The sequence below is a fragment of the Ursus maritimus genome, unplaced genomic scaffold (genome assembly GCF_017311325.1).
Source record: "Ursus maritimus isolate PB19 unplaced genomic scaffold, ASM1731132v1 scaffold_21, whole genome shotgun sequence".
Taxonomy (NCBI): domain Eukaryota; kingdom Metazoa; phylum Chordata; class Mammalia; order Carnivora; family Ursidae; genus Ursus; species Ursus maritimus.
In genome coordinates this window covers 51,217,947-51,240,054 of record NW_024424564.1, presented here as the reverse complement: position 1 = coordinate 51,240,054, position 22,108 = coordinate 51,217,947, and the positions used below count along the sequence as shown (strand labels likewise).

The following is a 22,108-nucleotide window of genomic DNA, read 5'->3' as shown; positions in this document are numbered from 1 at the left end:
ACAAGCAGGGGGAGTGGGAGAGGAAGAAGCAGGCTCCCAGCGGAAGAGCCTGACATGGGGCTCGATCCCATAACGTCGGGATCACGCCCTGAGCCGAAGGCAGACGCTTAACGACTGCGCCACCCAGTCGCCCCCCGCTCCATGTTTCTGAGCCCCAGCTCAGGTCTTCCTCCTACTGAGAGCTCCTTTTCCACCCTTTGTGTACTGGCCAGTTCCTAATCAGCCTTTAGATTTGCCTCCTCTGGGAAGCCTTCCTTGATACCTCCGCTTCTACACAAGTACACACACACACACACACACACACACAAAGGCACATTAAGTGCTTTTCTCCATCATAGCACTTCTATTTTTTTTAAAAGATTTATTTAAAGATTCTTTGGGAGAAGCAGAGGGAGAGAGAATTTCAAGCAGACTCCATGCTGAACGCAGAGCCCCTCCGGGGTGGGCGGGGCGCCTTGATCTCATGACCCTGAGATCATGACCTGAGCCGAAACCAAGAGTTAGACTCTTAACTGACCGCGCCACCCAGGTGCCCCAATCAGGGCACTTCCGCCTTTGGATTATGATTATGTGTTTTGTTCTCCCGCCCAACGGTGAGCTCATTTGTTGAGGGCTGGCCATGGGCTCAGCGCTGGGGCCCACCACACGGAAGCTATCCAACTTGGGCTCACAGTGAGCCCCAGATTGCCTTTCAGGCTTGTCCCCATCTTCCCAGCTCTGGGGGCAGAGCCTGGCATGAGCATGGGTGTGCAGAAAATGTTTAGTCTGAGTTGGCTCTCTTTTACCCAGACTGGAGTTCCCAGGAGACGAGGAGCCACATAGATAGAAGCTGCCCGCAAAGGGGCTGTGCGGGCGGCAGGGAAGTGTGGCCAGCCGGGGCAGTGTGAGGACTCGCCTTTGTCATGCTGTCCTCTCCACCCTGTCTAATGGGAGAGGACGGCAAGAACAGGCCTGACCTCTAGACGGGGGTCTGGGTCGCAGCCCACCTCCGATGTGAAAGTCTAGGTGGTCATTTGCCCTCCTGAGCCTCGGTTTCCCCTTTGGTTATATGGGCCCAAGATACCCCCTCCATAAGCCGTCCCGAAGATGGAATGAAATGCCGTGCGGTGAACGGCAGGCCTGCCCATCACGGTGCCGGGCTCCCCATATAGGCACTCGGGATACAGTACACGCTCAATGCACAGATGATGGTGCCATTACCGTCATTGTCACCATCTCTGTCATCTGTTCTCACCACCTCTCACCGCGGCTCCAGGCTGTGAGAGGTAGTGTGAACAGACTTGTTTAATGACATCTTCAACTGTGAAGACCTTTGAAAGTGGTTCAGTGCTGACTGCCTCGGAGGTGATAATGACAGCACAACCTTGCCCTTCCCCTCAAGGAGCTCTGGATCTGGGTCGGGCTGCATGAGCTGAAATTATATATCCATAGAAATTCTTAATCAACAGGGTCATATGGGTGGTAAGTCGGTACCTGTGGAGTTTTCGTGTTAACAGTAGAGACTGGGGCACCTGGGTGGCTCAGTCGGTGAAGCAGCTACCTTTGGCTCAGGTCGTGATCCCAGGCCCTGGGATCAAGCCCCACATCGGGCTCCCTGCTCAGCAGGAAGCCTCTTCTCCCTTTGCCCCTCCCCCTTCTTGTGTTCTCTCTCTTTCTTTCTCTGAAATAAATTATAAGATAAAATCTTTAAAAAAAAACAGTATGGAGACTAGCAGTCAAGAACTGAGAGGACGCCATTTGGCCACTCACTCCCTAAACCCTTTGTGAGTGAGTGCCAGCCAGGCTTCTGGGGACCTGAGTGGACACTGTCTCACTTGCACTGAGGTTTTCTCACCCCTGAGGACAGGCATCAGTCAGAATTCATGAAGCCTGCTGGAGTGTTCCCCCGTGGGCCATCAGATCCCCCACCAGCTTCCCCAGGAGGACCATGCTGAGATTTCTGGAGGTTTTGAAATCTGGAGGGGCTGGCCAATCACATGTAGTGGTAGCCTGAGGGAGCTTGGAGTCAACCAGATGTTCATTCACTTCCTTGGCTTACCGATGGGAAAATGGAGGCCTGAGGGGTCCTGCCTGAGTTGGGACCAGAGCCCAGGTTTTGTAGGCCCATTTCTCGTACTGCATTCTGTAAGCGGTTATTGCTACCTGTGGCTCTCTGCTCTGAGAAGAGGGCTAGACAGTCAACCACTGGGCACAGTGGTTAAAGCATGGATTTTGGAGACAGATGTCATGGATTCAAATCCTGTCTGTGTAGCCTGGGCAAGTTACTCAACTTCTTTTGTTTGTCTATATAGTAGAGATAACAATAATACCTACATCACAGAGATAGTGTGAAAATTAAGTGAGGTAACGTGCATAAAGCGTTTGAACATAGCCTGGTATGTAGGACACACTATGTGAGCTTTACCGGCTGTTCCTGTGATGATGGTGGTGATGGTGGTGATGATGATGGTTGTGATGGTGGTAATGATGGTGGTGATGATGATGATGGTGATGATGGTGATGATGGTGATGATGATGATGGTGATGATGGTGATGATGAGGTGGTGGTGGTGGTGATAATGATGGTGATGGTGGTGGTGATGGTGGTGATAATGGTGATGGGGGGGGCGGGGGGGGGGGGGGGAAAGGTGGGGGGGGGGGGAAAGGTGGGGGGGGGGGGAAAGGTGGGGGGGGGGGGAAAGGTGGGGGGGGGGGGAAAGGTGGGGGGGGGGGGAAAGGTGGGGGGGGGGGGGGGGTGGTGGTGGTGATGATGGTGGTGATGGTGGCGGTGATGGTGGTGATGGTGATGGTGGTGGCGGTGATGGTGGTGGTGATGATGATGATAGTGGTGATGATGATGGTGGTGATGGTGATGATGATGATGATAGTGGTGGTGATGATGGTGGTGATGATGGTGATGATGGTGATGATGATGATGGTGATGATGGTGATGTTGAGAATGAGGATGAGGATGTTGGTGACCGTGTTGGTGATGACGATGGTAATGATGATGATGATGGTGGTGATGATGATTGTGGCAATGATGACAATACTGATGACAATACTCATCATCATCATCACCACCGTCATGTTGATGATGTTGATGCTTGTGATAATGTTGATGATCATTAATGTTCAAAAGGGGTGAACCTTTATCTTTTTCCAACAGTTGCCAGGATCTAAAATGGCTGGGAAATGAGGTGTTCTGGCTCATGGACTATTCAGATAAACCATATGCATATGTCCATATCTCCATAGGGATATACAGACACGTATGCCATTCACAGATGACCATTCACGAAGAGTGCGTGATAAAAATTACAAGTGACAGAAGGCTCTCCTTTGTTCCCTGAAACCTACTGCAGGGCTGGCAAAGAGGCCACCACATTCTGCCAGAGCAGACACCAGTAATAGATCACAGCCCCCTCCAGAGAGCAATTTCCATGTTAGATGAAACCCACTTCCCTCCCTGGGCCCTTTCATTGCAGCTGCTGAGCTGGTATGGGGCTGTGCAGAGGCTGGGGTTGGAGTCTGGGGGGTGAGCACCCCATCCTGCAGTTCTGATAGACTGCTGTTTACGGTGATAAGCACAGAGGACGGAGTCTCAGCAAAGTGTGCTCAGAGAACGTGGCTTCCACGATCTCACCAGTTCTTCACAGGAAGTGGACCCAGGTTATGGGAAGCCCTGCATGGGGCCAAATGAGCCCTCATACCCTTAACAGCTTCACCCTGAAGCTACTGCTGGTTATGAAAACCCCTTTAGCAAACCCAGCAAAATAGGCAGCCTGTCCCCCTCCCCTCGTCAAAGGACAGTTTCTGACCGCTGTTTCAGGGCCGTCTTGCCACATGGTCAGTGCACGTGTGATGGTGACCATGCTTCCACACGCTCAGCCACATTGCAGCCACGTGGAGAGCGACCTTGGAGTCCCGTGTGGTCATCTTAATGCTGGCAGGGGACTTGCTGTCGCCAGGCTGGGGTGCCTCCGATAGTTCCAAAAGGCTCTAGGCAAGGCTGAGGATAAATCCGCGTCTTCTCGGTGATTGGCCTCTTGAAAGATCTGAAGTAACTCCAGGTACGCTCATGGATATGCACGGTTGGAGGGGACTTGAAGGGGCCTCCAGGGGAGCCCCCATGTTTTACAGGTGACCAGCTCTCTCTGTCGCTCTCCCCAAAGCCATACACACCTCCGCTTTGATCCATGTCATGCTGCATTTATGTTTCCCTGTGTCCCCTCCTGGAATGCGGGCTCTGCAAGGGCAGCGTCTGTGACCTGTTCTGCTCTGTTCCCTGGAAGCCAGTGCCGGGCCTGGCCCAGAACTTGGAAGGCATCTGTTGAGTGAAAGGGTGGATGGATGTGTTCCAGCAGTCACTTCCTCCAGGAAGCCTTCCCTGCTGCCCATGTCACCTGTGAGCATCCCTCCTTCAGAGCGCCTGTGACATTGGGTTGCAATGACCCATGTGACTTCATTTAGGGCTGAGTCCACAGCTAGTGTCGGTAGACAGTGAGTGACCATTATAAATCCTAGGGATACCAGGAAAGGCCTCCCAGAGCCTCCAAATTCTGGGGGTTTATAGGTGAGGAAGCTGAGGCCTGACAAGGAAAGAAGCTAGTCTGAGGACATCCGGTGTAGGCCAGTGGCAGAATAAGGTTGGGGCACTTGGACCCAGGGAGGTGAGTCTCTAACCAGGTCACCCAGCTGAGAAGCCGCAGGGCCCTGGATCCAACCCCAGGCAGCCATGGGGTCCCAGCCATGGGCCAGGCCCCCAGCAGCCTGTCTGAACAAAGTGGGAAGAGTTCCTTAGCTATGGAGTCATAGAGGAGGCTGTGGAGACCCTTTCCTTTATTCATATCCACCCCCCCACCTTGCTGCCACCAGTTCATCTGAGCCAGGCCCTGTGAATGTGAGGGGCTCGAAGCAGACTGCCCGTCCATGTAGCAGAGAGAAGACATCCCTCAGGCGGAGCCCGGCACTCAGCTAATCACTTTGAGCTGCTGTCATTCTCAACCCTTCCCTCCCTGACCACACCACAGCATCACTCATTTTTTGGTTCCTCATACATGCCAGCTCCTTCCTACCCCAGGGCCTTTGCACATTCTGTTTCCCCTGCCTCTTTTCATTTAGCTAAGCCTATGCAACCCCCGCCCCCAAGCTCACCAGACCCCTATGCTGGCCTCCTGGTCTGAATTAGTTGGGCCTGTTTATGCTCCTTCTGCTGAGGGGGCAGGCCAGGGGCAAGGAGGGGGCATTTCATCCCTTTTAAATGCTTCAACTCATTTAACCTTAATTGCTTTGTTTTCATAGACATTTGCTAAGGAAAAGGACCAAATTATAGCTTGAATTGGGTCTTACTAATCTTAATTAAAAGCTCTCGTTTATAATCAGGACCAGGCCCCAAACGAGGAGCAAACCGCCCTCAAATGGCTTGTTTAAATAACGAAGACCCTCTTGGTAATCACTGTTTAGTCTGAACCAGCAGTGCACATCACCCCTTCTATGTGTACTTAATTTTTTAGACTTATTTATTCAAGTCGTTTATTCCACTTGCAAGTTCCAACTCGGGCCTTTTCCAGAATGCTATAATTAAAACTCTTGGGGGAAATAACTTTTTGTTTTGGCCACAGAATATCAAATATATTATTATTATCCCCTTTTTTGTGTGCGAAGGGAAAAAAATGACAACCTCTGGGCATCAGAGATCACAAAATTAGCATGTATGTAATGAATGTAATTAGCCACTTCCTGGATTTCATACCCCCAGTGCCTACTTGTCAGTCACTGAAATCAGATTATAGGGCATGCTATTAGGCATTTTAACAAAACTCCTAATAACACACCCAACGATCCGTTTAGTTTAACATCAGAAATTAAAAAAAAAAGTCTTGAAACCAATTGGCCTTCTTATGGAATAATGTCTACGACCTTAATAAATCATTTTCCTCATCATTATTGCACACTTTATTGAAACTCCAGATAAAATTCTGCTTTTGGGGAGGCCAGGAAAGGCAGTAGGAGGTGGGCTGGGGGTGGGGGGGAGGGGAAATTTTTCTTCAAGTCTTAAAACGTGCAATTATGCATGCTAACGTGCGCCCCCCTGAAGATGAAAGCCCTCTAGTCCAGCAGACCAGCAGGCAGGAAGAAGTCAGATGTGACTTAAAATTCCAAGTTGCTGTCAGCTAGCAATTAGACGGCATTGCTTGCAACGGGGCCCAGGTCTGCTGCAGAGTTTGGGCTTCTTGGAATTTTCCTTTATAGAAAGAAAAATGAAAATGTCATACCATTGGTGTTTGAGCATTGGGGACAATTTCGCCTCCCTGAGCCTTAGTGTACCCATCTGTAAAATGCTTCCGTGGGACTAGATTCAGTTTAGCATTGAAGAATGTTCACTGAGCACCTCTCTGTGGCAGGCTTGGTGCTGAAGCCAAGACCTGTTTTCCTCCCCTCACTGGTCAGTGGGAGAGTCGAACCAGGAGAGACGTGAACGTCACACAATGTGGGAAGTGCAGCAGTGGAAACGCAGACCAGGCTGGGGGCAGAGAAGAGAGAGTACGGATCTCTGCCTTGGGAGGGAAGAAACTAGAGAGGCTCCCCAGAGAGGCCTTGATCCAGGCGAAGTTAGGAAAGCCCGCGTTCCTTCCAGCTCTGACGGTCCATGAAGCTCTCTGCAGCATGGATGCAGAGGCCTTTTTTGGGCTCGGCTGACTCAGTAAGTCCAGAAGTGACTTAACCTTCCAGAGGCCTGGTTCCCGATCCAACCAGTCAGGGCAACGGCACCTGCCTGGCAGGCGTGCTTTTGAGCAGAGGTGGGAAGAGGAAGGAGGGCCGTCCTGCCGTGGACATGGACGAGCGTGTGTGGAAGGCAGCCCAGGGCCTGCATGTGGTGTTTTCCTTTTCCTCGAAATCCCCATTACTCCTAGGGTTAGAGGGTCTCTCCCCTGCCCCCACCCCCGTAGCCCCAGCCCCTGCCCCAGGAGGCAGCCCCCTCTCTGCCCCTTCCTCTGGGCTCTCTCTCCTCCTCTTGGCCGCTTCTTATTACAGTGGCTGTATTTGTTTTTCCATCTGAGGAATGCTAACCAGAAAAAACCATTATTTCTAAGAAAATAAACTGCGGGCCTGTCGGCCTTTGGATGCTACTGAAAGGGGTGGCGGCCTTCCCCCAAGGCCTTGAGACAAAGAGGGCCAGAGGGCTTGTGTGTGCGGGCAAGGTCACGGGGCCTCCAGGGGCTCCAAGGGGGTCCTCCAGATGGGCCAGGGCTGCAGTCCTGGGAGGAGAGAGCTTAAGAGCCCAGCCAGCCAGCCAGCTTGGACTCTGGCCTGGCCAACAACAGCTCTGGGATCGATCACTCCCTACTCCCTTCCAGGCTCCAGGATGCACTCCTTTCTCCGGGAGCCACCATCCTCCTCTCTGGGCCTCCTGCCCCTTTTGCCAGGGGGAGTAGAGCTAGGCATAGGTCCGTGGAGAACTGGGTGCCAGCCCTGTGTGACCTGGGGCGGGTCTGTGGGCCTCTTGGGCCCTAGCGGGCTGACTGCAGAGTTCAGGGCTAGAGCTAGGAGATCCCAGGTCCCTTGGGGCCCCCATGGTGGCCAGCTCCTTGCCACAGTGTTGCCTAATGCTGGCTTAGTCTGTGGGGGTGGGAGATGGGCTCAGGCTGGACTGTTAGTCACTCGTCCCTTCCCACTGGCCGCCCCGTAGATGGTCCTGGGCCTGGCTGGTGTGTTGGCAAGGGAGGGTCTCCTCATATGAAATGAGTTTATCTGTGTCTGGGTCATGGTCCCCCATCAGGCTGGTGGCTCCTTGTGGCCAGGGTCTGGGCCGAGGGTGAGGGGCCAGCCTGGGGAAGGCGTTGGTACAGGAGGGAGAAGGCAGGGAGGCAGCTTGATCCTCAGCAAGGACTGTGGGCTCTGACTTCCTAGGTCACTGAGACTGGGAAATTCTCTAGAGGATCGGGTCTAGGTTAGGAGGGCAGAGTCTGCCTCTTCCTAGCTGGGTGATCTCTGAGCTCTCTGCGTGTCAGTTTCTTTTCCTGGGATAAGGGAGGTTAAGCCTTCCTGCTTGGGCTACGGTGATTGAGACGGTGCCTGGTGGGGAGTTGCCACTGCTGGTGCTGTGTGTGTTGGAGAGAAATAGCACTGGGGATTTGGAGAGAGAAAGAAGGAAAGCAAACTGCACCGGGCCAGCTTAGGTCAGCCCAAGGCCTGAGCCCACGAGGCGGCCCCCAAAGTTCGAGTCTTGGGTTCAAGTTGCTGTCTGCCCCTGACTTGCTGTTAAGGTTAGCACCTCAGTTCCCCTCTCTGGGCTCGGTTACCCCTTATAAAATCCAGTGGGGACATCGGAGGAGCTGTCAGGCTGCCAGCTTGCCCATTCTGAGTGGTGGCTCAGGCTTTCTGGCAGCTGCATGTTTCTGACCGTCCTCCTGTTGTGTTCAGAGGTGGCTGGCCCTGGGCAGCGGCCCCTCAGAGCTTGTGGTTTCGGGGTTGTGGGCTTCTCCCCGGCCTTTTGCTAAGGGGACAGGAGAATGACCATGCCTATAATTGGCAGAGCAGAGGCATGGGGGCCTCAACTCTGACTTGGCAGCCTGGGGCACCTCCTCGCTTCCATCGAGAACATTCTGACAGATCAGCTTTCCCTTGACCAAGTTGCTTGGATGTCCATTAGGCTTGATGTCAGAGCCGGGGAACAGCTCCCAGCCAAAGGTTCAGTGTGTTTTTGAGGGAGAAAGGGAATAATCAACTGGTCCTTGTCCTGTGGTTTGCTGGGAAAATTCCGCCTGCGGCTTGGGCGCCGCACACCCACCATGAGCGCACACTGGGCAGGTGGCACTTGAGGTCAGTTTAGAAGAAGCATCCTTGTGGTTTCCCTGCATCCAGGCAGAGCCCCCAGTGACCCAGCCAGTGCAACAGATGAGAGCAGTGACGGCATTAGCTTTTTAAAAATTGTAAACAATTGGGGCGCCTGGGTGGCTCAGTCGGTGAAGCGTCCGACTCTTGATTTTGGCTCAGGTCATGATCTCAGGGTCGTGAGACTGAGCCCTGCGTCAGGCTCTATGGAGCCTGCTTCAGAGTCTCTCTCCCTCTCCCACCCACTGCTCGTGCGTGCTCACGCGCATGCACGCGCTCTCTCTCTAAAATATGTATACATATAGTAAACTTGATTGATATGTGATTCACATATCATGCAATTCACTCACTTAAAGCCTACAGTTCAGAGACTTCTAGTACGTTTACAGAACTGGGTACCCATCTCCACGATTTTAGAACCTTTTTACTATCCCAAAAAGAAACCTGTACCCCTTAGCCATCACTCCCCAGCCTCCCAGCCTAAGAAAACTGCTCATCTACTTTCTGTCTCAATAGATTTACCTTTTCTGGAGACTTCATATAAATGGAATCTTACAATATGTGGTCCTTTGTGACTAAGACAGCATTAACTTGCAAGTCAGGTAGGCTGGCTCCCTTTCTGGTTCCACTTGCCTTAGCTGTGTGATCTTGGGTAGGGGAGGTAACTTCTCTGAGTCTCGGCTTCCCCTGCTACAAAATAAAGATGTTGGTACGCACTTCTCAGGCTGGTTGTACGTGAGGGGCCTGCATACCGTCTACACATGGGTGGGGGTCTGTCGACAGAGCCTGTGCTTGTGATGATTATTCATTTGCGCAGGGTTGAGTAGCCCCTTGTTGACCACACTCTGCTACTTCTGAAGCTTACACTGAACCGAACACAGTTCTTGTCCCCATGGAACTCACGCCCCAAAGGACAGATACACAGCGAGCAAGAGTAATGGTGGTGTCCATTCATTGGGCTCTGGGGCCCGGAGGGTGAGGAGGAGTCATGTCTGCCAGGGGATCAGCAGAGGTTTCAGGTAGGAGACGATGCTGGGGCTCAGCCTGCAGACGTACAGAGGTGTCTGTGAAGAGGAAGGAGGCCAGGCGAGGAGGGAACAGTGTGAGCAGAAGTGTGGTGGCCTGAAGCCGCACCGGCCATGGGGGAGGTCAGCAAGCAGCTCAAACCCCATGGTCATTTTGGATCACGAGGTGGGCAGTGGGGAGGGCCTTCCCACCCTCTAGCTGAGCCATGGTCATTGTGTGCAGTTAGGAATGAAAAAGTATATAGATTTGTGTTGGTTTTGCGTGACCTTTGACCTTTCCCATAATTAACTGCTGGGCCCACTTCTGGCATTGTCTCCGCAGAAGGGAAAGCTGATCAATGGATGCCAGGGGTCCACAGAGAGCCGGGTCTCATTACTCAATCATTACAAACCCAGAGCTTAACCCTGTGCCACCGGAGACAGGAGGCTTAATCCTTCCTGCTAGGCCGCCCCACAAAACTACCTTCCCTTGAGCGTAATTAGCCAACAAACCGGATTAAGATTTATTCACCAATAAGGACTCGACTTCCTAAGCCATACATCTCTCCCAGAATGGTTGCCTGATCTGAGGAGAGCACGGTTTTTCCTAAAGCCCCAGACAAAGGGGAAGACAGGCGAGCGCCCAGCCAGGGAAGGGGGTCTTTGTTAGAGCGTTTGGTCTCCACTGTCTGCAAGGAATGTCAAGAAAAATGCCAATTTCAAGGGGAAATGAGAAGACGTTTTTCAGTAATGATCTCTGAAAGCGGAGAGCGGGAGCTTTAAAAAAAAAAAAAAAAACTCATTTTGAGAACCTTTCAGTCAGCCCTGATTTTTAGGAAAATGCCCTGAAATAGTATGAAATTAAAATGAGCAGGAGCTCTGACATATTGCAATGCAATCTTTTAGAACCTAGGCACCACAGAATAAATATATGTTTTATGGTGCAACGAGAATCAATTTTGAATTAAATGAAAAAAAAAAAAAAGACTAAACTCATCCCATTCGAGTTCCAAACCACTACTGTTGGCACACGACCACAGCCGTGGGATTGCGTGTGCACGCTGCCTTTAATATAGGAAAAATGAAACTGCGTGCTTTTAAAAATCCCATAACGAGCTGCTCCTGTGCTGCTTTTCTCTGCTCTGTGAGATGTTGGGAGCTGTTTTCTGTTGAGAACTGAGTTTTCATAACCAAAAAAAAAAAAAAAAAAAAAATCCAAGCTGGAGAAGGAGCAGGGATGGCAAGGGTGAGCTGTTGGGACTGTCACCCCCAGCACTCAGGTCAGATCCTACTGTTTCCACTCGTATGAACCTTCCCTGTCACCATCCCTCAACCTCAAGGGTAAGTGTACAACTTGGAAATAAAAATAATGAGGCACGTAGCATCTGCCTTCGGCTCAGGGCGTGATCCCGGCATTCCGGGATCGAGTCCCACATCAGGCTCCTCCGCTGGGAGCCTGCTTCTTCCTCTCCCACTCCCCCTGCTGTGTTCCCTCTCTCGCTGGCTGTCTCTCTGTCACATAAATAAATAAAATCTTTAAAAAAAAAATAATGAGGCACGTGACATCTCCTTCCCACTTTTCTCCTTAATGACTTTTTGGACCATGATGCACTTTTAAAAAGTATTTGTCACATGCACCCTAAGGATATGGCTCTAACAGGTATAGACTCTTTGAACACAGCCACTGGCTAGGGGCTGGGAGACCAGGTGCTCAGCCATGCTGTGCCTCAGCCTCCATATCAGCAAAATGGGAGTAGCACTAACATGGGCTCTCGCCCAGCTTCTTCCCTCCAATCTTTGCCTTTGTCATCATGTGGCCGTCTTCCTTCTTTGCGTCTGTGTGTTTTGCCATGGTGTTCTCCTCTCTGTCCTAACATCCTCTCTGTGTGTATCCAAATTTCCCTCTTCTTATAAGGACACCAGTCATTAGATGAGGGCCCATCCTACTCCAGCATGACCTCATCTTAACTTGCTTACATCTGCAAAGATCCTATTTCCAAATCAGGTCACATTCACAGATACTGGGGGTTAGGGCACCAATACATCTTCAGGAATGACACAATTCAATCCACAATAGTCCTTCAAGAGTAAACATCCAGAGAGCTTGGCCCTGTCCCCCTCCATTCCTTCACCCTCTCCCTACCCCATTCGCCTGTTTCTCCTCTGGCTTTAACGGCCCTTAAAAAGTGGTCCGAGCCTGCCAGGCATCTCAGAGGCCCGTGGGGCCTCCTCCAGGACTGGTGGCTCATGGATACATTTTTTTACAGAAATAAATCCACTTGTTTCGGCAGAGACTTTTTTTTTTAAGTTGATTTGTTTGTGTGTTTATTTCTTAGGTATTAAAGGAGGAGGCTCACATGATAAAAAACAAAAATTCGGTGCACAGACACAGAAATCAGGGGAGGGAGGTTAGTTGTGAGCAGATGTTGCAGGCTGGCCTAGGAAGCCTGCGGTAGCACGTCAGGCCTGGGGATTGGAGAGGCCTTGGTTCTGAGAGATGCTTGGATCTGGGGGAAATCCTTTGGAGATAAATTAAGGGAAGAGGTATGAGCAGTGAATGTTCCTGCACTCTTCTGCCTCCTGGAATCTACTGTGGCCAATGCTATAGGGTGTCACAGGAAGGAAAAGGCTAGAGTTGTTTTATTGACTATTCAGCAATCTCTTTACAATGCCTTCTAGGTATAGTGACCAAATAGGTTATTATTTTGAGAGTGAAAAGTGTGCTGTTAATAATTACCCCCAGACAACAGCATAAAGAGAAACTGTGCCAAGCAAATCGGGGCATATGATTATCCTAACTAGGGGAAGAGACATTTTTTCTTAGACCTTACCACCATTGAAATGAATTTAATTACATTTATGGTTGTGGCAACTCTGTTTCCTTCTTTGCTTTGGCTTCTGGGAAGCTCAGAGCCATATTTGTGGCCACCTTTTTGAAGTTGTGCTTTAATTACCAAATGTATTTGTATACTTTCACCAACTTTCTCTTATTCTTCAACCCTCATTTCTTTTTCTTCTTCCTAACATCTTATTTTTTTGATCTTATTGTATGTATTTTGTAAGCTGTTTAGATGGATCATGTTTGAAGAAGTTGATGGATGGATGAATACATATGTAAATGGATGGATGGGTGAAGGGCTGGATAGACGGATGAGTGGTTAGGGGTGTGTGTGTGTGTGTATACATGGGTGGGTGTTTGGATCAATGAATAGATGGATGGGTGGTTAGACATTTGGATGGATGGATGGATGGATGGATGGGTGAATGGATGTCAGATGGATGGATGCTTAGATGTTTAGATGAATGAAAAGATGAGTGCCTGGCTGAATATTTAGATGGACGGATGCGTATTTGAATACATGGTTAGGTATTTGGCTGGATAAATGGATGGGTGAATAATAGGTGATTGGATAAATGGAAGAATGATCAGCTGACTGTTTATTTATTTATTTATTTATTTATTTATTTTTAAAGATTTTATTTATTTATTCGACAGAGACAGCCAGCAAGAGAGGGAACACAAGCAGGGGGAGTGGGAGAGGAAGAGGCAGGCTCATAGCAGAAGAGCCTGATGTAGGGCTCGATCCCATAACGCCAGGATCACGCCCTGAGCCGAAGGCAGGCGCTTAACCGCTGTGCCACCCAGGCACCCCCTGTGCCACCCAGGCGCCCCCAGCTGACTGTATATTTAGATGAATAGATTTTAGCATGAAATGACAAATGGAAGGATGAATGGATAAATGGGTGTTTGGATGATTAGGTCATACTTTCTTAGCACACAGTGTAGATGTGCAAGGGTGTAATAATAATTTGCCAATGCCTGGCATGTCATGGGTATTCTAACTTATTAGAAAGAACGTGGGTTTTTGAGACTGAAAGACCTCTGTTCTGATCCTTGCCCTGCTGTTTACTATGTGACCTTGAGCAATCACCGGCACTTTAGTTTGCTCACCCATAAAATGAAGTTAATACCCACTCCAGAGGGCTGCTGTGAAAACTAAATGAGCTGGTGTGTGTTTCAGTAAATATCTGCATAATTCCTTCTGAAGTACAACTTGAGAGAGAGAGAGAATTCTTTTACCCAAGCATGGAGTAAAAGTGCTTCCCCTCAGTCATGTGCCCACCCTGAGACCAAGAGCTGCTGCTACATACACTCTCTGTGTTAGATGACCAGGCTCCACCCCCAGAGTTGGGACCAGGCCATCTTCTCCTGAGCCACCTGTTTACATGAAGCCAAGAGAGGGAAAGGTCTGGGGCTGCTGGTTCAGATTGGGTGAGAGATGATGCCCGTGAGGAGCAGGTGGTGGAATGGAGGACCAGGGGGCAGACTGGAACCATGCTTAAGGTGTAGTGCAACCATGCTTTGGGAGCTGATTCGATGCCTGTGGAGAGGTGGAAGGATAACAGTATTCACAGGGATAAGGAACCCGAGGCAAGTGCAGGGTGGTGAATTAGTCGGGCCATGTTGCCTTTGGAGTGTCTGGGACATTGGGGGGTGGGGGGGAGAAGTGGTCAGATTGGTTTATCTGGGGCTTTGGCCGAAGGTCAGGGCTGCAGAGAATGAGAAGTAATCTATATCTCAGTCTTCATAAAGCTGTATGCCCTTTCAAACATAGAATCTTATATCCTCCTTCAGTGTTATTTAAAATGTCTAAGTGTGTTAAATATAATGATTAAGAACAATTCAGATGACGTGCAGAACTGAGCCGGCTTCCCCGCTGACGCTGACACTGACGCCCACAGCTGGCTGGTTAAGTGGAAGCTTATGTCTTTTGCACCTTTGGAGATCTGAGCTACTTTGTTTCGCCCTCGTCATGGCTGGATGGGTGGGCACAAGAAGTGGACTGCACAGCCCAAGCTCTGTTTTCTGGCATTTCGTGCTGCCATTTTCACTGAAGTTATCCCCTCTACTGGCTGCATCACTAGCAGGCAGATGTCTAGGAAGTGCTTGGTCACCTCTGGAGTTAGGGAGCTCACTACCTCCTGAGAGAGCCTATTTTCTAACGGACATTTCTACCTGCGAACTCAAATTCATTGGCCCCCATGGCTTTCCTCCACTGTGTGTAGCTCTGCCCTCAGGACCCGCATGGAGAGAGCATGGAGCTGGGTGTCTATCTCTGTGCCAGCTCCTTGGGCCTTTAAGGGAGCAGCCAGGCTTGCCTTCAGTCCCCTCTCTTCTTCCGGCCAGCCCAGCGCTCATAGCTGGAAGCTAGCTTCAAACCTTCCTCTTTGGCCCGGGAGGGGAGGGACCGATTTTTCCTGCGAGGCACTTCCGGTTGTGCTTAGTAGAGACTGACACTTCCGGTTCCACTGAGAAAAGTACTTCCGGTTCCCGCGTGAGGGCATTTTTGCTCTTTTCCCAGCCCCCCTGGGTTGGCTGTGGAGGTCAGCGCGGGCGTGGGCCGAGACAGCGAGCCCTGGGAGCGGTTGGGCCAGGGTTACTGAGGCCCGCAGGCCATGCTGGTGGTTCTCTCTGGGCCCTGGCAATCCCTGCTCGCTGTTCCCAGAGATGTGGCGGGCTCGGGCCCCCTGGAGCTCCCAAGCCAGGCTGCCGGGTTCGAATTCCACTCGTACCACTTCCGAGGTGTGTGACCTTGGGCAGGGGTCTGGCCTCCCTGTGCTCCGCTTTCTTCAGTCCCTTGTAAAGTTAGAGTCAGGATGACGGTGCCCACCTCCCTGAGTTACTCTGGGGTGTGAAGAGAGAATGATACATGGGGTTGCCGCGGGACTTGGGTACAGAAGCCGCTCGTTGGATGTTAACTAGGCGCGTTTCTGTTGAGGTCTCAAATCTCTCTGGAGCTCCAGAACTGATAGCCCTTTGGCCCCTGATGGGAAATGTTGAAAAAAGACTTAAAACAGCAAAAAACGGTGACCTTTACAAAGGCTATTGGCCATTGTTTAGAGACAGAAGCCTTTGTTATAACAAGGAATCTGGAGCCCTAGAAATTCAGGCTTCAGGCGCTGCCGTGGAAGGAAACTGGGCGGAGTATACGGACTTTGCGCTCTTTCCAGAGGTTACGTTTTTCGGTGGTGTGCCATGTCCATTTTATTCAGTACTCCCCACTTCACAGAGTCATGAGCTCTCCATCTCTGGGAGGGTTTCACGGAAGCTGAAGAGAGCCAGTTTCGGGGGTTTTTTAGACAGGGTCCCCGCATGCTGCTATTGTCCAGAGGGTTTTGAGGGGGGCAGAGCTGGGTGTGAATCTTGCCGGCTTCACTGTGGTGAAAGCATCCTGCAGTGCCCCGTAAGGAGGTGGCCGGCCTTATCGCAGAGCCAGGCTCTTCATCTTTGTCATCTCTGGGGCCCCAGCCCCCAGCAAGGACTTTAGTGAATACCTGTTGAGTCATCCCCGAACCAGACGTGCCCTGGTGGCTTCAGTGGTAGGGGGGAGAGGGAACCCCCAGGCCCTTCCTCTGATTCCTCTCCCGGCCCTCGTTTTGCAGACATCGACGAGTGTGAGAATGACTACTACAACGGGGGCTGTGTGCACGAGTGCATCAACATCCCAGGGAACTACAGGTGCACCTGCTTTGACGGCTTCATGCTGGCCCACGATGGACACAACTGCCTGGGTGAGTGACGCGGCTGCGCCCTGCCTGCTGGGCGAGCCCTGCCTGTCCCTCAGCTCCAGCCTACAGAAGGCTTACCCTCCTCTGGTTCCTTGTATTACTTTGCTGGGGCCGCCAGAGCAAAATGGTACACAGACTGATTGGCTTAAACAACAGGAATTTATTTTCTTGCAGTTCTGGAGGCTGGAAGGCCTAGGGCAAGATGTTGGCAGGTTGGTTTTTCTGAGGCCTCTCTCCTTGACTCACAGATAGCCCCCTTCTTGCTGTGTATCCACACAGTCCCCTCTCTTTGTTTATATGGAGCTGGTTTCCCGCACTCGCTCTTTTTCTCACTGCTTCTGTGTGTGTGTGTGTGTGTGTGTCCTAATCTCTTCCTATAAGGACACCAGCCTTATTGGAGTGGAGCCCCTCCTAACGACCCATTTTTAACGCAGTTACCACTTGAAAGGCCCTGTCTTCAGATAGGTCCCATCTGAGGTCCTGGGGGTCAGGGCTTCAGCATTTGGATTTGGAGAACACAGTGCATATACCTCACAGTGCATATACCTGCAGAGTCTCATGGTTCAAGTGCGTAGATTTAAGCCAGTTGTATGAAATTTAGAAGAGTAACAATAAAATTGGGAACATGCAGGAGAAGAAGGAGAGAAATTGGAAAGCAGCGTCATCTCCTCACAGCCCTCCCTGCCCCCAGGTGTGGTTTCCTGTGGTGGCAATCGGGGGTCCCCGTCACAGGCCCCCCAGGTATCCTCCACCCCCACCCGGCCCCTGTTATCACCATTTTGCCAGCTGTCTCCCAATGTGAGAAGTGACTAATGAGCTGGAGCTGCTGTAACGATGTGACAAACTCAGTGGCCCCAACAACAGAAATTTGTTCTCTCCCAGGCTGGAGGCCAGACGTCTGAAGTCAGGCTGTCAGCAGAGTTGGTTCCTTCGGAGAGCTTCCAGGGAGAATCTGCTCCAGGCCTCTCGTAGCTTCTGGTAGCTTCCAGCATTCTGTGCTTGTAGATCATGGTCGCCCCATGCTTTCACATGCCCTTTGCTCTGTTCAGGTCTGTCTGTGTGTCCAAATTTCCCTCTTCTAGAAGGACACAGTCCTAGTCATGTGACCCCCTCTGCAAAGACCCTATCTCCAACAGAGGTTATAGGTCTACAGAGACTGGTCTTTAGGACTTCAGCATCTTTGGGGGGGACATGATTCATAACAGAGGTGGTTTGCAGTCTGCAGCAGGAGGACCATCTCATGGCAGAGAGCACGGGGTCTCAAAGTGGATGTGCCTGTCCCCCAGGCCCTCCTCTGCTGCTGGCTGCTGAGTGACACAGGGCCCAGCAGCTAGAGCCAAGGAGGTAAGACTGTGGAATGGGCAGGAGCATGGCTGTGGATATGTTAGTAATGTCTCTGGGTCTCAGTCCTCCGTGTGTGTATGTATATGAAGAGCAGCCTCGGCCCCGGCTCTCGTGAGCAGTGACTGAGACAGTGGCCCGCTGCTGAAAGGCACGCCTGGCACAGAGTTCCCCTACTAGTAGCCGTCACTCCTGTCACAACCTCTGAGCCTGCTTCCCTGTCGTGAAAGCAGGATAATTATGCTGCCGACTTCACCAGGTTGTGTGTGAGGACAAAATGACAACGGCGCAGCGAAGTGACTGGCATTTAGCGGGCACAAATCATCACCAAACAGGCATTACTGTTAGCCTGGGTGACTCAGCCTCCTTTTTGTGGTTGGTCATTTAGATTCTTTGTTTATTTTGTTTGTTTTATTCTTACCATCAGAATCCTGAGGTGTGATTCTGGGCGTAAATTTATCTTTTCTTAATTTCCTAATTGTTTCCTTACCCATTCTTCCTGGAAGTGGAACGACCGGGTCAGAGGGCCATTGGGATGTTTTTATGGTTTTCGGTGCGGTACTTTGTGAAGGGGCTCGGCAGACCTTCCCTGTGCCAGCTGGCCCGTCAGTGCATGGCCTGGCACGTGCTCTGGAACTCTTCCTCCCAGTGGTGTATTAGCCTTAGATTTCCCTGCCTGTTTTTGTTTAGTGCATGTTGGATCTCAGACAGACTTGTTATGGGAAGCAGACCTGTGAACATGTAATTACACCCAAAATAAGTGCTGAAATGGAGGTCTGGACAGCCAGCTGTGGGAGCCCCGAGGGGCCGTGAAGAGCTGCCCCTGCACTGGGTGAGGGTGGGGCTGGAAGTCGGGTAGCTCCCCAGGGGGCTTCAGAGAGGAGGTGGCATGGAGCAGATTCTGCAAAAGTTGGGGAGCAGCCGGCTGGGACAAGGGCACAGCCTGTGCAGAGAGCCGCGGGGGGCTCCTGGGGGCTGGGCTCAGGGCGGGTGGCAGGAGCGTCAGGAGGCTGCAGGGGTGGTCAGGGCACTCGGTTAGACTGCAGAGATTGGGGCTGTGCTGTAGGACCTTTATTGTGCCGGACACCAAGCGAAGTCTCGTCTGAGCGTTATCTCGTTTACTCCTCCCAAAGCATAAGCCCTGAGTTTTACCAATTGTTTGCCACTGTTTGAGATGACAGCAGCAGTTCACTTCAGTAACTGGCTAGTCTGGGGAGGCAGAGCTGATATCCCCATGAGACAACAGGCAGTGGCACCAGGGGTCCAGATGACAGGCCCTGGAAACTGCCCGTTCTGGGCTCAGGTCCTGGCTCTGCCAGTTACCAGCTGTGTGCCCTTTGGCCAGTCACTTCACCTCTGTGCCTCAGTTTCCTCAGCTGTAAGATGGAATTCATAGTCCCTATCTCATGAGGATTGAATGAGATCGTGGCTATTGAACATCTAGCAGAATGCCTGGCACCAAGCACTCACGTCATGGGCGTTGATCCTGCTCACCGACTTTCAGAAAGAAATGCATTGGAGTGGCCCTCTGGAGGCCAGAGCCAGCCGTCTGCACTCTCTGGACTTGTGTCTGACCCATGGGGCTCGCCTTCTGGTCATAGCACTCTTACCTGTGCAGAACCACCTGTTCGTAAATACCATTGTCCTGGACAGTGGCAGGTACACCCAGGGCCTCCTGACTAACGGCAGAGTCTGGGTGGGCTTATTTTTATTTTTACAATGGATCCTTTTTCCACTCATTAAAGAACTGGGTAAGACTCCCCGTACCCCCACCTCCAAGCACAGATTGCAGCTTCATACGGCTCTAACTCACACATATGGCAACCGAGAAAAGGCTTTCTCTGTTGCTCCTCTGCTTTTAGCTGAGGGCAGAACCTTCCCGACAGACTTGTTTTTGTTTGGGCTTTTTCCTTCTCAAGACAAAACTCTAGCTCTAGAGAAGTCAGACCTTGGTTCCAACTGTCTGCATCCCACACTGACCACGTGACCTCCCAGAGCCTCACATCCCTCCTCCATAACATGCGGTGAGAGATAAAGTGCCTGGTACGGCGTCGGGATAAATGTTGGCAGAAACACTGAATGCTGGAAGAGGAAGCCAGGCTTGGAGTTTGAAGATTTAAGCTCAAGTTCTGGCACCTCTGCTCATGAGTCAGTGGTTTGGGACCATTTCCTCAAACCTTCCAAGCGGGTTCCCCTAACTACAACATGGGTCAGTAATCCTGGTCTCAGAGGGTCACCTTGATGGTTAAGTAAGAAAGCAGGTTTGGAAGGCTGCACGTACAGATCTCACATCTTGCACAGGTGCTGGACACCGTCATCATAGTGTTGTGGCGGTTTCCAGAGGACGCAGCCTGCCATCCTCATCCAGCCTGCAAACATGTTTGGCTTATCCTCCCAGTGTTTTTGTAATCATCACCGTCATCGTCATCCTCATTGAATGATTTGTCAGCATTTAAAAATCAAGGGATGTCGCAGAATAGATCACATACTAGGCCACAAAACGAGCCTCAACAAAGTCTAAAAGATCAAAGTCATACATGCCTCTTTTCTGACCACAATGCTATGACACTGGAAATTAGCCACAAGAAAAAAATCTGAAAAGACCACAAATACATGGAGATTAAATAAAATGCTACTACACAATGAATGGGTCACCCAGGTAATAAAAGGAGAAATAAAAAAGTACATGGAAACAAATGAAAATGAAAACACAATGGTTCAAAACCTCTGGGATACAGACAAAGCAGTTCTAAGAGGGACGTTTATAGCACTACAGTCCTCCCTCAAGAAGCAAGAAAAATCTCAAATAAAATAAACAACCTAACCTTATACTTAAAGGAGCTAGGAAAAGGACAACAAACAAAACCCAAAACCAGCGGAAGGAAGGAAATAATAAAGATTAGAGCAGAAATAAATGAAATAGAAACTTAAAAAAAACAACAACAGGGGCGCCTGGGTGGCGCAGTCGTCAAGCATCTGCCTTTGGCTCAGGGCGTGATCCTGGCGTTCCAGGATCGAACCCCACATCAGGCTCCTCCACTGGGAGCCTGCTTCTTCCTCTCCCACTCCCCCTGCTTGTGTTCCCTCTCTCGCTGGCTGTCTCTCTCTGTCAAATAAAGAAATAAATAAATCTTTAAAAAACAACAACAACAACACAGTAGAGTAGATCAATGAAACCAGGAGCTGGTTCTTGGAAAAGATAATAAAATTGATAAACCTCTAGCCAGACTTATCAAGAAAAAAAGAGAAAAGACCCAAATAAATGAAATCACAAATGAGAGAGGAGAAATAATAACACATACCACAAAATACAAACAATTATGAGAATATTATGAAAACTTATATGCCAACAAATTGGATAACCTGGAAGAAATGGATAAATTCCCAGGAATATATAAATTACCAAAACTGAAGCAGGAAGAAATAGAAAATGTGTTACCAGCAATGAAATTGAATCAGTGATCAAAAAACTGCCAACAGACAAAAGTCCAGGACCAGATGGCTTCCCAGGAAAATTCTACTAAACTTTTAAGGGAGATAAAGAATATCTGTTTAAAGAATACCTGTTCTTCTCAAACTATTCCCAAAAAATAGAAGAGGAAGGAGAACTTCCAAATTCATTCTATGAGGCCAGCATTACACTGAAACCAGAACCAGATAAAGACACCACAAAAAAAGAGAACTACAGGCCAATATTTCTGATGAACATAGATGCAAAAATCCTCATCAGAATACTAGCAAACCAAATCCAGCAATACATTAAAAAATACATCATTCACCATGATCGAGTGGGATTTATTCCTAGGATGCAACGGTGGTTCACTATTCACAAATCAATCGACATGATACATCACATCGATAAGAGACAGTATAAGAACCGTATGATCATTTCAATAGACAACAGAAAAAGCTTTTGACAAAGTACAACATCTATTCATTATAAATCTCCTCAACAAAGGTTTAGAGGGAACATACTTCAACATAATAAAGGCCATATATGAAAAACCCACAGTGAACATCATCCTCAGTGGGGAAGAATGGAGAGCCTTTCCCCTGAGGTCAGGAATAAGGCAAGGATGTCCACTGTCACCACTTTTACTCCACATAGTACTGGAAGTCCTAGCCACAGCAATCAGAAAACAAAAAGAAATAAAAGGAATCCAGACTGGTAAGGAAGAAGTAAAACTCTCACTATTTGCAGTTGACATGACACTCTGTATAGAAGACCCTAAAGACTCCATCAAAAACCTGTTAGAACTGATAAATGAACTCAGGAAAGCCACGGATACAAAATCAATCTACAGAAATCTGTTGGATTTCTATATACCAATAATGAAGCAGCAGAAAGAGAAATTAAGAAAACAATCCTATTTACA

General features: G+C 50.0%; 1 protein-coding gene across 2 annotated transcripts in view; it reads left to right on the top strand.

The window, feature by feature from the left end:
* The window catches only part of SCUBE1 (signal peptide, CUB domain and EGF like domain containing 1), a 136,574-nt gene that overhangs the window by 5,639 nt on the left and 108,827 nt on the right, over positions 1 to 22,108 (top strand). For both annotated transcript variants that reach the window (XM_040637675.1, XM_040637674.1), the window contains exon 3: positions 16,266 to 16,394. In XM_040637675.1, the coding sequence (XP_040493609.1) occupies positions 16,266 to 16,394 (129 nt within the window). The remainder of the gene's footprint in view (positions 1 to 16,265; positions 16,395 to 22,108) is intronic.